This window comes from Salminus brasiliensis, chromosome 24 (assembly GCF_030463535.1).
Source record: "Salminus brasiliensis chromosome 24, fSalBra1.hap2, whole genome shotgun sequence".
NCBI lineage: Eukaryota > Metazoa > Chordata > Actinopteri > Characiformes > Bryconidae > Salminus > Salminus brasiliensis.
Genome location: NC_132901.1, coordinates 15,729,663 through 15,746,185, shown reverse-complemented (window position 1 = coordinate 15,746,185; position 16,523 = coordinate 15,729,663). Strand labels below are relative to the sequence as shown.

The following is a 16,523-nucleotide window of genomic DNA, read 5'->3' as shown; positions in this document are numbered from 1 at the left end:
AGAAAGGCAGACAGAAAGATATGATAATACATAAACACTGATTAAGTTCAGTGTCACTACAAAGCTTTACAAAGGGTCTCCTATTGCAAATGGACAGAAAATGGCAGTAATGTGGGTCAGGAAAGTCAGGAATGACCATTTAGTGATCAGTGAGACAAGTAAACATGGAGGATGCTTATAAGGTGCCCTTATACTGTAAACTGGAGCTAACTAGAGCTGAAAAGCTTTATTCCTCATACGTCCGTGATTAAAAAGGGTTTAATTAGCCTATTTGTTAAGTGTTTATGTATCATTATTAAGCGTTAATTCGTCGTTGTAATCTAACGGAGCTGCTCGGAAGAAGACAGGCAAAGAAGCTGCAGGGCTGGTAGAAGGCTGCTCGGGCTTTCCAGAGAACTCGACTAATTGGACTGGATTTCCAGCACCTGAGGTAAACTAGCGTCTCTTCAAAGCCCGCCCACCTTATCTGGCTTGTCAAGCCAATTGTCCAATCGCTGTGCAGGGAACGTGACCGGGCCGCTCTCATTGGCTCGTCGACATGCCAGTTTATTTTAGGGCCTCCACGGTTTCCCGCCGCGGCCGTTAGACTCAGCTCGGACTAGACGACGCGCCTCGGAGTTTGTGGATGTACAGTTATAAAACGGTCGTTTACGTGGTGTTTATTGACTAAGGTAAGGATGGAGGCCACCTAAATGTAGTTACAGATGGTGTATGGGCACGAATATGAGCGCTGCCTTCGTGAAAATACGTGTCTTTGTCGTGTGTGGCTCTTTAAGACGAAGCGCGGTTCGTTGAGCTTGGCTAGTGCTGGCTAACGGCTCTGCTTTCTAACTTCGTCTCTTAATAAACGTCCGAAAAGAGTTTTCTGACTTCTTTACTAATGCAGTACTTTATTTAACTTTCTAGTTATAGTCAATGTTGCTGTTTTATCAACTAAAATAGTTTTAATGCTGTAGCTTCGTTAGCACGTGAGCCTAGCGAGCTAGCTCACAGTGCTAGCTAGGCACTGTCCGGAAACCCTAGCTATGAGGCTAGCGCTAATATGGTGCTTTAGGCTTAGCAATTAAAGCATGGGGTTAAAAGTACACAGTTAAAGCAGTACTTGGCAGCATTTCTACCTTAAAATAAGTGTCAGTCATGTTGCTGCTTCACTGAGTGGTGAAAAATGTCTGTAGGGGTGCTAACCTGGGATTGTTGGGCCAGAATTTCACTATTTAGCTTTAGGAAAGTGGGCAGGAAAATGCGGTGAGCAGTCATGTATGTAAAATCCTGCACTAGTACTCTACTGCACGGTCAGTCCACATGCCTCTTCCCATTTCAGTGACTGCTCTGTGTGTCTCAGCTCATCCAGGAATGCAGGTAGTGGCTCAAAGCAGGAGTTGCAGTTCCTGACTGTAGGGGGCGCCCAGGGGCGAGAAATGCCAGTTCTTGCATATTGCTGCTTTAATCAACTTCTGTACATTTTAAAAGGGTTATTTAAGGAGGGCAGGTGTGACACAGCTGAACACTGTTGCAGTGCAGGACTGGGGGTTTGTCTTGGTTAAAACACTAGTGTGTATAGGTCTTTAAAGAGCTGTTTATTTGGTACATTTTGCTGGGAGTCTAGATGATGTAACTGCAGTTCAGCTTTGCAGGGACGTGCATTTCATCACTGTGTTGGAACCGGATATTTCTCAAACCTTTCGGCCTTTTGAACCATGGTTGATGTACATGGCAGGCTTACCAGTTTACTTTTGTCTGCAATGCAGATATATCTATGGGATGTGTGAAGTCACATGTAAACAATTTTTTTTCAATATAAAATAAAGATTGGTGTTTGTGATGTTCACAGCTGATATTTGATTAGTTTAATAAGCACCAGATCAGCTGAATGCTTCTACTAAAACATGTGCGTTTTTACATTAAATTCATTGCATTTGTAACCCCCAATGGGTTAAATTCCTGTGATGCTTGTGCGGGTGGCTTTAGCTTCAATTAATATGGTTTATAAAGAAAATTATTGGTGTTCTCTCGAGAGAAATATTGACATTAGCCCACAATGTACCATTGAAGCTTTCAAGGGCGGTGATTCTGTACAGAGCCATGGCAACTCTATAGAGCCATTTAAATGCATACATGATTTATTGTCTGGTTCTAGGTCTTCATTGATGAGGAAAATCTTGCAGTTGATTGTTTCAGACCCTTTACAAGTCAAAGAACCACCCCCACACCCCAAAGTATATGGGATTAGCAGGAAATGCTGGTTGGAGAGCTCAGTTTTGTAAACGTAAGGTGATCAGGCTAATGTTTACCCTGACTGCATTTCTGACGTCTACAGATTTTCTCTGCAATGCTGATTCAAGTGCGTTGGGTCCTGTTTTTATTGACTTCTGCGGTTGTGGAAAATTTTCAGCATTGAGAAATTCCTTCAGTGTATACTTCATTCATGTTGGATGCCCAACATTAGTATTGATGGGCAAGTAGTGTAGCAATGTAGTGTTTTCTTCACTGGTTCTAGTGCAACACTTCAGAGCCTGTGGGATGGTTATGGTAAGGGAATCTTTACTTCATTGAGCCCAATTGCTTTCCTAGAGGGCTGGAATTGAGCAGTTTGAGCTGAGAAATCACCAAACACACCAGATTGGACTCATCACTTCATTCCCAGCTTTATTAGGTGTTAGTTTTCTCCACTAACATACGGTCACCAGATACCTCTAACACTCATGGTAATATGCTACTGATTGGTAAGCTGCCCAGACTGTTTAGTGCTGTATGTAATGGAGAAGCATTTCCTTCTTCTAATTGTTGCATATTTTTGTGATTTTAGTGCGACTTGACTTGTTCGTTGTAGAGAATCTTTCTCAGATTTCCGTAGTGGTGGGGATGGGAGGGACTAGGGTCACATGCATTCTGTCTTGTTTTTCATTTATCTAGAATGAAGCCTTTTACCCCATGCCAACCTAGATGATTTGGTTGAAATCTGTTAGAAATGAAGGGACTGATTGGCTTGGTGTTTGTATCTGAAGATGTGATTGGCTAATCCTGAGATCTGATCATTGAAGTAACACAAGCCATATTCTTGGGTGTTAAGGATTGCTGCAGCCTTGTGTGAAGCTCCTTACCTACAGGCATCTGCAGTTTTTCATTCAAACATCAGATGGGAATACAGGGCTTTTGACTACAACTGCAGACCTATCGTACACATTGGGTATTGGTGTTCTGATAGAAAACATGACGTTGGCTGATATATGGATCCTTTACAGATCTTAAATTATTATACACTGCTTGTGGTTTAGCTCAAAATTCTCCACTCTTAGTTCTGATCAGTTCTGACTTTTATGGAATGTAGAAATTGGGACAGGATTTGTTACAGAAGTGTAGAGACTCACTAATGGAGTAATTTGAATAAAATGCACATTCTGTTCCATAAAACAAAACCCAAGTTGGGCTCTTGGGTTCAGAAGAGACTGCAAGGTTTTTAAAGGCATACTGTGTGGCTTTTCTACAGCTTTTGTCCTTATTGTCAATGGCTTGAGTGACCCTACAAGTCTAAATGACTTGTCCCTTTGTAGATTTGGGTTTAATTTATTTTTATGTATTGTTGGTCATCATCCTGCTTGGATGCTTTTGTCAGTTTGCTTTTTGCGTTTTGACAGCTGTGTAAACTAGTTGCCCTTCATTAAAATTCAGTTTTTAGATTTAATTTATTAGATGGAATTTTTTACACTAACAAGGTACAAATTACTAATGTAGTACAAGGTACTGAAATGTTGTGGAAATTAGGGCTGCACAATAAATCATGGCATTATTGAAGTTCACAATAATGTGATCAAGTTGCACAGTGTCCAGGTAAATTTAATTAAAATTTGCAACTTTTTGGCTGGGAAATCCCTGCTGTTTCTTATTTTCCATGACACGTCAACTAGAAGCAGATTATATCTGCCCAGTATGATCTATTTTACTCCAATCTGCATTATTTATGTTGTGACATGTTGGATCATTGACTTCTGGTGAAAGCTAGTGAAAATTCCTGTTTTTCAATATTTATTGCAGAAACCACTGCAGTGTCAGTTTTTTTCCAGTATTGTGCCGCTCTTGTGCAAATGTGATGAGATGGACCGCTTGTGTCCAAAAACTCCAAGTAGTGTCATGAAGAATATATCACAGATGTAAAGCTGTAAAGTTCTGTAATCCTGTTCCCAGAAAACTCAGCACACTTGATCTGGCTCATTAGCGGTGTATTGAGCTCCTAATGAGCTGGATCAGGTGTGTTGAGTTTTAAAGGATTGGTGAGGACCAGGGCTAAGAACCGCTGCTCAAAGTGATGAATGTTTATGTAGTTCTGCTCTGGAGAAGCCTGTGTAGCACGTGCTAAAAATTATGTATGCTTTGCAGACAGGCGCCTTTTCTCTTATGCAGGTATGGAAACTCTAGCAGCCACTTGAGTCAGGATGACCTGATTAAGCTGGTCTATGAATTGTACCCAGTGCAGGCCCCTTTTAAATTTTTTTAGCACATGTTGTGGGGTCATCTACAAACTGTTTAGTCATGAGTTTGTTTCTGCAGCAGGTTACATTTTGATTTGAACAGTTTATTAAAATGGCCAACTTTAAACCAATTGGAACGAGGTCTGTAGAATTTCTCATCTTAATTTTAAATGTTAATATGCATCCCTGGTTAATTATTAATTGCATATTGTGTACGTTTGTTATCCTGCCTTCTGCTTGAGCATCTCAAGGTTTTGGACTACTTTGCTTTTTTGGGTGCACTCTGCTGGTGCTAAACTTGATTTATGATGCCTGAGCATCAGTTACATCAGCACTTCTCAGTCGGGGGGCTGGCTCTTTGAGCTAATGCGTCTACTGTATGCTCTCCAACTTCAGCGTGAGTTATTACACCTCCACTCCAGCCAAATGTACTTGAGCTTGGCAGTTGGCTCACAGATACTAATAACTTCAGTACTGTAAAGGCCACTTCGTAGAAAACACTGCAAAATGGTTTAAGGTGCAAGTTAATTGAAGTCATGTTGCTGCCTTAAAATTAGAGTTGAACTTTATTGAACTTTAAATAGACCATGAAAAACTTTTTTGTCAAATAATTAAGGGTGGCTGTTTTAGCTATTTAGGCAACTGGTTACTTTAGTTATGTAGTGAATCGTCTGTGACCTGATTACTCAATTACAGAATCTAATCAGGATGATAAAGCAATGAATTGATTCATTCTGTATCCCTTCTAATTGGCAGATAGTTATTCATTGTTGGCCATGTTGGCCTCATTGCTCTTGTGTAAAATTAAAAAAGCCAACTTAAGGGCATGGCTTGGCTGTCAACTGCTTTTGGGGTACAATTTTTGTGCTGAACTGTAATTTAAGTCCTATAGAGACTCCACGTGCTTCTTTCCCTTTCTGTAACTGGACAGTAATTTCTCAGCTTGTAGAATTAAGGTCTTCACTGCAGTGAAGTAAAAGTGAATTACTTTCTGTACCTGTAGGGGGAGCCCAGGAGCAAAAATACCAATTCTCCATAATGCTGTTTAAATGTGTCCGAATGTAACTGTGGCCTTATTCATTTAAGGTACGCTCAGTGGAAATGCAAAAAAAGAAGCAGGACAGAGTATACTTCTGAGTACATGCTATGTGATTAGATAATTTGAATATGGTAGAAATGAGTGGTGCAGTTTTCGTTTAATCAGGAGTTGAAATTGAAACTGGTTTGGGATCACTATGGAGCTGTTTGTGTCAGGGAAGAAGTGTAAGGTCCATTTTGATTTAAGGCTGACTATCACTGGTACACTAATGGCTTTAGCAGTAAGCTGGTATAGACAATAGTAAAAGGCAAGCTCTATATTGAAGGTAAAACTGTTCATTGATGTTGCCACCTAAATATAATCTCTGTTTGAGGAAGCAGTGTGGTGCTTTTATAAACGCAGTATCATCAGTATTCGAGACTTGTAATGTGGTGGTAAAATTGGCTTTGATTAGTCTTGACAGCGGTGCTGGGCTTTTTTTTTGTTGTCCCTTTTCTTTCAGGAAATCAACTTTTTTTTCCCCTTTGAATTCTTTTGTTCTGTTTCGATTTGTAGCATTGCCATTGTGTGCAGCGAGTGAGGATGAAGGAGGTTGTCGTGATGTATTATTGAGCTCAAGCATTTTCCTTCTAAATAAAGTGCTCTGAGTAAGTGTTTAAAATGCAGGAAGGAGAGAGGGAGGGGTGAAGGATGAGGGTGTAGGAAGAGGAAAGGGAGAAATGGGAACTTTGAGGATGGGGGAGAAAAAATAGAGGAGAGTGGAATGAGATGGAAGAAGGAGATTGGAGAGTTAAGGAAGTAAGAAGGGGGTTGAGAGTGGGTATTTATCAAGGCAATAGAGGAGTGAAGATAAAGATGGGTGGGGGGGTGGAGAAGGGAGTGAGTAGGAAGTGGGAAGAGCGAGAAGGGGGATAGAGAAACTGCTGTCTGTTGTGCAGAGCTGTCACAGAACTAGGTTAGCTTACTGAGGCCTTGAATCATCTTTCAGCCTGCGGTTCAGTGGCCTCTGTTCAGTCTTGTATTTCACTCAGTTAAGCATGTATGCTTTTTGGCTAAATATATTGTCAATTGGGGGTATCCTGATCCAGTTTTTGTATTTTAGATAATTTGGTGGCGTCCCTACTTTTCAATCCGTCAATTTCTGTGGACTACTTGTGTGAAAACGAAATACATAAAGTCCAATGCATGTTCATTTGCCTGTTTCTTTTCTTTGAGTGTGCTGTTCAATGGCAGAGAAGTCAAAGCTGTGTAACAGCCAACTAGGTTGGGTGAGATGGTTGAAATGTCAGTATTAAATTCAAAATGTGCTGCAATTCAACCAATTAATTAAATGGATGCATGCATTTCACAACTTTCTAGAGTTTAAGGTGGGATCTAAACACTGTTAAAACCACTTGTTCATGCCTTCATAGCTTTGGAAGGGATACTCATTCACTTGGTCTGGGTTGTATGAATGTGTATGTAGGTTTCCGTTGACATTAAAGGCTTATGTAGACTTATAAATGGTGCTATACACGTCTAAATATGATTTGTGGTAAAATGAGAGCAAGCAAAATTAAGCAGCCAAAATAATTGTATTGTGTATGCATTTCTCCAAAGGTTTACATAGTTTTAAATGGTGAGAATTTTCTCTCTAATGCGCCACTTCCCAAATATGTAATTCTGGTATTTTTGCATGTAGATCTAGTTTGACAGCCATGGCTGAGTAGCAAATGGCAGTGTAGAGAAGCTGTTACCCTGAGTGTTGGAGCTGTAGGCGTAAGATCATTTGGCAATCCTTTCAAGATTTTATTTTTGCCTCGCAGCTTGTTTTAACACCCATGGTGATGGCAAGAAGTGTGACGGTTTTCAAGTTTTTTTTTTTTTTTTTTTTTTTTTTTTTTTTTTTTTTGTCATGCAGGTTTTAACCCTAAATGTGCCTTACTCTTCTGCAATTTAGTGATGGAGAACTATATTGCTTTGTAGTTCACACGGTCAATGACTAGCAGTTCTCATATTGCCATATAATCATTGTGGTTAGAGTGTATGATGCTTAGGGATGCAGTGATCACCCACGCCTTTTAGTTGAAGCTTTTGTTTCCTGAATTCTAGGTTGAGCGTTCTGACCAGTGTTAAAGAGCATAGAGTCCTTTATCCATGGGCAAACCGGTTCTGATTATACACTTGTTTTCCACAGCATCAGATGTTTCCACGTTAATCACAATCAGCCTCCAGTTACTCACCCAGCAGCTGTTTAGAAGTTTCAGATAAATGAAAACTAGACCTGGATTCTCCATATTAGACCAGCTATGGCAGCAATGTCATTACCCCTCTCCCTTGTTGTTTGATGTCCCCAATTACAGTCACAAGCCTATAACCAAACAGTGTCTCATCTTAATCACTGGAAAACCAACAAACATCTGCGGCTTTTAAAAATTCTAGAATATACTGATACACTTCTGGGACTTGAAACTGTATTCCTGGGACTCGCATCTATGGATTGCTTCAATAGAAGTCTCTTCCACCAATACTTACTGCACACATCCATCCAGTGGTTTCATTTAATTAGAGGTGGAACTAGGATCCAGCTCATTTGCCTTGGAATTCTTCTTACCACTTCTATAATCAGTGAATGGGAAGTACGTTTTTGAGTCTGCTGTGACTTTGAAGCAGTTTTTAAACTTATACTTGTGGCATGTTGAGACAGCAAGCCTGTTTGTTTAAAATGAGCTCCATTTTATTTTTCAATTTACACATTAAAAACTTGAACAGGATCAGTCTACCTTTTTTTTTTTTTTTTTTTTTTTAACAAATAAATAAGTAAATAACAAGAAATTAGTCAAGATTTGAATTCTGTTTAGATGAAAATGCAAATGGTACACCTGACACCTAATTAAAAAACTTAAACTGTTCTCCAGGCTTATTGGGTGATTTCATTAAATAAATACTACTTATATATGAATTATCAAACTGTGTGGTTTAGATTAAAAAGCAAATGTATTTCCTTTCTTGCACAGCAAATATTCATAACATACATTTTAAATTTTAAACATAGTCTTCATTAAATGTGCTCACAACTTGAGAATGGCCACCTATAGCAACTTGCTGGTTTCAAGTGGTTTGATGTTGAATGATAAGCAAACTCTTAAGAAATATCCTTCAAAAATTCTTGATTGCTTCATACTTGAGACCTTTTCTGCATCGTTATTGCTAACCTACCTTGCCATCACTTCAGCTTGCCTCAGCAGTAAACCACCAGCACATGTCACACGTTTTTTTTCTTTTTCCGACTCGGATGGAGTCCTTGACTTTCAGGGAGCAGCCATCCCCATAAAAAGCAGCTGTAGTTTACAATATTTGTCGCTATATCAGAAGTCTTCTAGCTTCAGTGTGTTAGACTTCCTCAGCTGGGCAAATTTTTTTTTTTGAGCTACTTTTCCATAAAATGCCTCAGGCCAGTGATCCATTCCAGGTCAGTACAATGGACAGGGAGGACAAATCGGGGCAAAAAAAATTAAGAATTAATTTAGAAAATAAAGTAGAATAAGCTTTTTTTTAAATAACTGGCAGGTTTTTTGTGTATAAACATTGATTTATCTTGCTACACTATGTTGTCTGAAATATTCCTGTCCATTTAAATGCGTAATTAAAGCAGAAATGAATGTTGTCTTTATGATCAGCAGTGACATGAAGTAGCTTTTAACAGACCCTTTATCATGATGGTTAAACATTCATGTCATGCCAAATAGCCATTGTAGGACTGAATGGTCTTTGTAATGAGACATGCATTTGGTGGGCCATGTGATTAGTATCTGGGTCGTAGCCACATCATTTACGTAGTGTTAAAACTGAAATCCGTTTGCTTCATTGGATGGAACATGCTAATTTGCTGCTTGTGCGGCAGTTATTAGTGTTTTGGTTGTCAAATGCATCTGATATGTTTACATTGCTGCAACGTGTATTTCACAACATGTCTTAAAGTGGTTTGAGCAATCAGATTTGTATTGGGTGTGTTTACACTTGCATTTGTGGATTCTTCAAGAAGGATCAAGTGATCAGGTGTAAGCAGGGTCATCATGTTGCAGTCTTTCTATATTTGAAAATCAAATTAATAATTTAGTTTGACCGCCTTATAGGTCAATATTGGTTGAGTCCAGTATTTCGGATAGATTTTTTTTTTTATTATTATTTTTTTTAATAGAGCTTGTTGCTTAAGCATTCGTGTCCCACAGTGTTTTGGTATTGTTCTTTGCTCTTCCATTGTGTTCTCACAGTGCTTGACTGTAATCCATTGGGACAAGGCTTAGCAGCATGTCAGAAGTCTGAGACAGGCACATTTTACTGCTATGTCTAAATATAGCATGCAGGCTTTCTGCAAACTTCAGTGTTACAGAAGATCCAGAACAGATCAGGAAAATGTATTCCTGAATGTATGCACAACATATTCTTGTCCATTATTTATTATGGCACAATGTTTATGATATCTGCATGTTGCATCATTCTCCAATACAACCTACATTACATCCTAGTTGCATTACTGTTTAGTGCCTGGGCTATCCTGACCTCAGTTTTAGATTACAATTTGTGAACAGCAGTTGTTTTGGTTTAAGTAACGCTAATCTGTGTAATGGTCACATTGATTTACCTGATTTTAAAATATTGATATGATGTATTACCATCATAGAACATGGCCAGTACAGTACACGGTGCATAATAACATTTACTCTTATTTTGCAGTTCTAGTCTCAGCTAAAAACTGTCCTTGGTTTTTCCTCACAGCTCATGTGCTGAAACTGCAGCATCTTGTCCTCACACCCCCCAGTAGGTGCTAATTCTGGGTTGTATGTTTGGTTGTGTGAGCTGCAGGGGATAGCTGGCTGTGACTGTGTTTTTGACCCTCAAACTCAGTGTTTGTAGCAGAGTGGCAAAATCTGACTCTGGTGAAAAAGATTTCTACTTGATGCCAATTGCTACAGCTGCCATACAGTTTAGCCAGTTGGGTGAGGATAGGTCAGTCTTTGTAATATCCACCACACGTTACTTTTTAGTGTTAAATATTAGCTTACAATAGGGAGTATTACCAAGTATTAGTACGGTCTCCCTAGCAAAGTATTTTACGGCACTAATGTTTAGTTCTTGTTTAAAGACTTTGAGTTTGTGCATGGTAGAACCATAGGGAAATTATTGAATTAGTATAATTTTCACCTAGTCCAATTTATTTACCTGGTCCTATTTATTTTTGGGTGAAAGTGTTTGTTGAAACAGTGTTTTGTTTATTTATTTTTAATTAATTTATTTTTTCACTTTGTGAATCTAGCGTAGTTCTACCATGAAACTTGATATTCTTACAAATAGGACACGCCAATCACCATGAAAATGTTATGTGGGCGCCTTGTTCCTTATGCTTGCACATTTTCTCTTGTTATTTTTAAATGAGCGCTCCATTTACTGTAGAGGCGTGATGTGCGAGCTGCAGTGTTTGCTATTCAACATTCCTCCTTTGCTGAAAGTCACTTATTTTTGGATAACCTGCGGTATCCAGTGCTAAATTTTAAGAAGGAAAACCCATGTTTAAATCTGATTGGGTGAGAGTGAGTGAAGTGAGCAGACAGTCCTTATTGCACAAACTGAATTTAACATGATGTTAATTTGCAGGCTTGAGCTTGCATGGGGAAAACCCATAATGCTCCACGATGTAGTCTGACACCTGCATGCAAAATCTAAGGCTCGTTCAAACCACGGATGTGCGTTTCAGATAATAGTGTGTAAGAGAACAAACTAAGTGCTGGGAGATGACAAAAGCAACCAACTACTGCCAAAAGACTTGAGTAGCAAAGGAGGTTGTGCACAGTTCACAGATGGCAGGAGGCCACTGAATAGCAGAAAGACTTGACTATGTGGCAGGGTTGGTGTTCAGTGCGAAACCAGGCACTAAAACGTGTGGGACGGTGCCTGGGTTCCAGTTGTTCAACAATGTTTACAGCCAAAGCCAGCCATCCGCTGCAGCATGGAGTGGTATAGCAATGGAGCTGGACAATGTGCCAGTTTTAGAAACAAATTGTTTTTGGACTAGGTTGATGTTGGTTTACCCAAATTGGGTAAAAAAGCTTGTCCTGTATGTTCTCACGATTAAATCTTCTTTACTCTTTGGCAACAACCATGTTTAACAGTTGAACTCTAAGCACCAGGTGAGATTTTCTAGGTAGCTCTGTTTGTTGCTGTGTTCTGATGCTTGCTGATTTGGGCTGAGTGATGTACTCTCCTGGGTTATCCTGCTAGTGGTGTTAAGTCTTTACTCTGCTTCCTATTCAAGGTGTGTTAGTTTTACGTTCGGTGACTGCAAGTAAGTCTAAAAAAAAACTTCAGTAAAAAATGTTAAATAGAGCACATGGTGGATTTCTGCACTGACCTGTTCACAAGCTCCATAGTTCCATCTAGCACTTGAATAAGGAACTGCAGCATCTTGCGGCAAACTCTGGAATATGATCTGATTGGGCTCCATTGCCGAAATATCGTCCGATTTGCCAATTGCATATTCAGACTGAATATTTACACCCCCTTCCCTATCTGTAGTTGTATCCTTAATGTGTTGCACGTAGCAGTGTATAATATTATGAATACTAAAATACAAGTCAAACTCATTGCTTTGTCTTTTTTTTTTTTTTTTTTTTTTTTTTTTTTTTTTTTAATCCACCCCCCCTCCCCGCCATGTGCTGCTTGCTGCTAGCCTAGAGGAAGTGTACTGTAGGGAAATGGATGAGAGGGTTTTCTCAGAGCTTTTAGCCAAATGTGGCTTTCTGGCAGCTGATCTTTGCCAGGCCAGACATTTGTGACTGGTCTGCCAGCTATTTCTTCATTTTTATTAATTTGGATGCTATTGTTGAAACAAAACAGTAGTCAGTGTTTTCAGTGACTAATTTAATTTAAAGGTGAAATTGAGAGGGAGAGAAGCAGTAACTCAAACAATGCAGGTTCTTTTATTTATTTATTTTTTGCTTAGCTTGATGTTTTATCTGGCTCACAGTGTGGGGTTTTTGTTTTCTTTTTTTTTCCCCTTCCCCCCTCCCCTTGAGTTGTGGAGCATTTTCATAGGCAAAAGATGTAGCCTCTGTGGAGTAAATTTCAGAAATAGTGAATTGGATCGATTTGCCCCTCACATCTGTCAGGCTAAAAAGAAAAGTGCCATGCTGTGCTTAAGTGGTTGTAGGGTTTACGTTGTCATTCTGCTACTTCGTTACCTCTGCTTGTTTACTCTTCTTAAAAGCAGCTGCTTTAAAATCCTATTGCATAAGTTACTGTGACTGCATTTACCAAAGGTCTGCGGAAGCTGGAATACAGGAAAAACGTAAACCTAATTCATTCTGGATGGGAGCACTTTGGCATCTCATTTGTCTGGTCCGTGGTATCAGTTAGCATACATGTAATTGCACAGACTTTGCATCTCATTTTACTGCTCACAGGTTGTATTCTTAAAAGGACTAGTGCCCCTACTGATTCTGGCAAGGAAGGAGTCACTTATTTTTGGTTCAGTTGGCTTTGTTCATATTCACCACTACATAAAATAAGCTGCTCTGCTGCTGGTTAATGCAACCTGTTCACAAAGTACCGCAAACCTGCAAATGTTTTGTTCTGCATAAACTATTTTGTACAACATTATTTTTTTTACATGTGAAAGTCTGAGCTGAAGAACTTTTAGTGCACGTAGGTGCAGCTTCTCTGCCTATGCAGTTCTACAGCAGTTATGTAATGTTTGGGGTGACCTCATGGACTCTTTAAGGGCAATATTTCCATACAGACTGCATGAATTTAGTATACAGCTGTTGACAGTTTTATGCACAGTGATTGTTGATAACTGATGTACAAACTTTGGTCTCTGTGATTTGAGAGGACCGGTCAGGAATATATTTAAGTGTATCCACATGGGTTTGCTGGCTTTCCAGAATGGAACCTGTTCTGTGGTGGGCATGGTTGTCTGGTGTGGTTGTGGGTTTTTTCTTTTCCTCTCCATTTTATCGAAAAAATTTTTTAGGACCTTTTAAAAGAAGCAGGTTACTTTAAACGTCTAGTCTACACAGGAGTATTTACCTGTGTGTGACAAATTAGGCATAACGTTTTGTACTTTTCCCAGATCTGCTGTCCCAGTTTTGGTAGCCTGTGACCTCCCCTATATTTAGTTGCTTGTTTGTGTTGGAGATAAATTTTAACTTGCTAGTTTGTCCTAGAGTACTATTGCCATATGGCTGGTTTTCCAACAGTATTTTCAGATCTTATTTAGCCTAACTGCTGTTCTGTTTTTGTTTGTTTTTTCTCCCCATGTCCACATGAGTATTGTAATAATTTTTTACACGTTCCCAACCTTGGAATTAATCTATATGCCTTAAAGACTGGTGCACATTGTGCTCCGTTGAAAATTTGGTTCATTTGCAAACTTTTTTGCAATAAATCAAACCAACACTTTAAATGGCCCAACACCACTAGTAACAGGTGGTTTCTCCAAATTCAACGCAAAATGCCACTTATGAAGACTGTTGCACTCCGTTATTTTGCCCCTTCATGACAAGTGTTTTAGTGCTTGGTAGAGAATCTTTCTGCTGTTACAACCTGCTGCAAAATGTGGTGCATAGCCAGGCACCATCTTCTGGCAGCGTTTAAGAATATTGTCCCATTCGTAATGGGCAGTATCCTCCAGTTCACCAGTAATTCTGGGTATGTGCTGTAACCGCCTTGTCACACTGATGTTCAGGTGACTGTGACTACCACTCCAGAATCTTCCAGGACTTCTAAAAACTAAGCCTTGGCGGACTTCAAAGGATGATTGGTTATTGTCCATTTGAAAGTTCCAGTGACCAAGCTTTAGCATCCTCACAGAAGGCACCATCTCCAGTGGTATGTCTGCGGGAGGAAGAATGACTCATGTGAAGCATGGTGGTGGCTCTGATGCCCTTTGCTTCCTCTGGCACTGGAAACCTGCAGGGTGTGGAAGATGAATTTGAAGTATCAGGAAATCCTAGGAGACAACTTTTGTCTATGCACAAATTTGATATTTGGGTGGGAAGGCTGTAAAGGCTATTCCAGGACCTTCAGTTCAGCTTCAAGTAGTCTAGAGTGGATTTTGAAATGTTTTGGATCATTGTTGTAGAAGCCATGCTCTTTTTCTTGGCCTCCACAGTTCCCCTAAACAGCCATTGCAGTGTAGAAACTGCAAGCTGGAAAGAATCCCAGCCGTAAGCGCATTGGTTACTTTTGTTTTCTGATATTTAGGCAGTTGATTAGAGAAGTCCAAGGTTTAAAGAGTTTGAATTGTTGAAGTTACATTGCCTTTTCTTTGTGTGAGCTCACAAAATGGCTGTTTTGCAGTATAGCGTGTTGGTGATTAATTTGAAAGTTTAGTAGTGTTCACATACTACTTTTTTTTTTTTTTACCATAAGAATAAATAAGAGGAATTGCAGCAAAGTGTTCCACTTAATCTGGAAGTGTGACCAAAAATGGTCATTCAAACCATTATGCCTTGACTGAAAAAAAATCTGATTGCACCTGGTCTAAAGGCAATCTCCGCTTAACCCCTTTCACTTTAGCATGTATAGGTGAAGTTATGCTGAATAGGTGAATACATGCATTTTTTTGGACTTAACAAATACTGTTGCATCAATGAAGTGAGGAAGTTTTTGTTTTTCTTTTTTTTAAATGGTGTTGACCATTGTGTACATGCTACATATTTGAACACATGGTTAGCGCAATCTTAAGTTAAACAGCCAGTGTCATGATTTTATAAAGTGATGCATTTGTCCCTTAATGTCTGCATGGCTTTCTCCTAGTTCCAAGAAAGCATCACCCCACCACCTTCCTCCCCTCCCTTATGATGTGATCTGCTCTGACTGTTTGACGTTTGTGTCCCTGTCAAATCTCTAACACGGTGTGCTCTCTTTGTGTCCACATTGCAGACGGCATCTCCAAACTAACATGGCAGTCAGGCTGTGTGATGTGGCTTCTCTGCTTAGAAGTGGCTCGTGGGCAGCAGAGCCTTGGACTGGGGTCTGTGGGACTTTATTTATCTGTTCATTTCTTTACATGCTCTATATGTCTGAGAGTATCCAAATAGCCCTTGTAATTGTTAGATTTAGCCAGCATGGCTGATGCAGCTGGTTAATTGCTAACACAGCGTGCATAATCTCCTTAGAAAAGCATTTGCAGTAGAACTGGACGCTCTTGAGCAGCTCCACATTTGATGCAACGTTACCATGCCCAGTGCCAGGCTTGACAAGAGGGGTCTAAAACCCACCAGTGCTGGACTGTGGATCAGCGCAACTGCATTCACTGAAGTTTCAAATTGCAGTGATTGTACCAAAATATTTTGGTAGCAATTTTCAATCTCTTTAATATATTGATTCCCTTTTCTTTTTAAACAATATACATTTGACCATATCACCCACCCAAATAAAAAAATATAAATAAATAAATAACTTCTAACACAAACAGTCTAGGCTGTATAAGCAATACGCAAGTGCTTTAACACACATTGTAGGCCTGCAATTATCTGAATGCAAAATACACTTGAATTGTAGTGCAGGTTTAGTTGATCAGACTAGTGGTCATGATCATTTCAAGTCTGTGCTTGGGGTTGCTTGATTCGCTTGATTTTAGATGGTTGTGACTAGAATTTAGTGTGATTAAGTGCTTTCTCACTAAAGTTAAGGGAAGCTGTTTGTCAATAGTTCTTAATGGTAATGGGTTGATATACAGTAATCTTTTGACACAAATATTTACCCCACAGTGCAGACCCACTTTGACTAGACCTTTTAAATACAACTTGCGTATTGGAGTACTGACTTTTTTTTATATATATATTTAATATGATTATAATTAAACCAAGTCAGTTCCAGGATGCACGACCTGTGTTCGGAGATGCATTTGTGGAATTACTTTTTTCTTCCAATGCTTTTTTTTAATGTTATGGGTCTTTATTTTAAATGTATCTCTAGCATGATTTAGCATGTTTCTCATTGCTCTAAATGCCAGTAAATGATTTTTGATGTTACTT

General features: G+C 39.3%; 2 protein-coding genes across 3 annotated transcripts in view; one reads left to right on the top strand and one right to left on the bottom strand.

Annotated features, from left to right (window-relative positions):
- Positions 1-16,523, bottom strand: part of LOC140547057 (glucosidase 2 subunit beta-like) — a 325,295-nt gene that overhangs the window by 50,600 nt on the left and 258,172 nt on the right. The gene's annotated exons all lie outside the window — the stretch shown is intronic.
- Positions 1-16,523, top strand: part of elavl2 (ELAV like neuron-specific RNA binding protein 2) — a 47,413-nt gene that overhangs the window by 2,318 nt on the left and 28,572 nt on the right. For both annotated transcript variants that reach the window (XM_072669860.1, XM_072669859.1), the window contains exon 2: positions 15,427-15,517. In XM_072669860.1, the coding sequence (XP_072525961.1) occupies positions 15,446-15,517 (72 nt within the window). In that variant the 5' untranslated portion in view covers positions 15,427-15,445. The remainder of the gene's footprint in view (positions 1-15,426; positions 15,518-16,523) is intronic.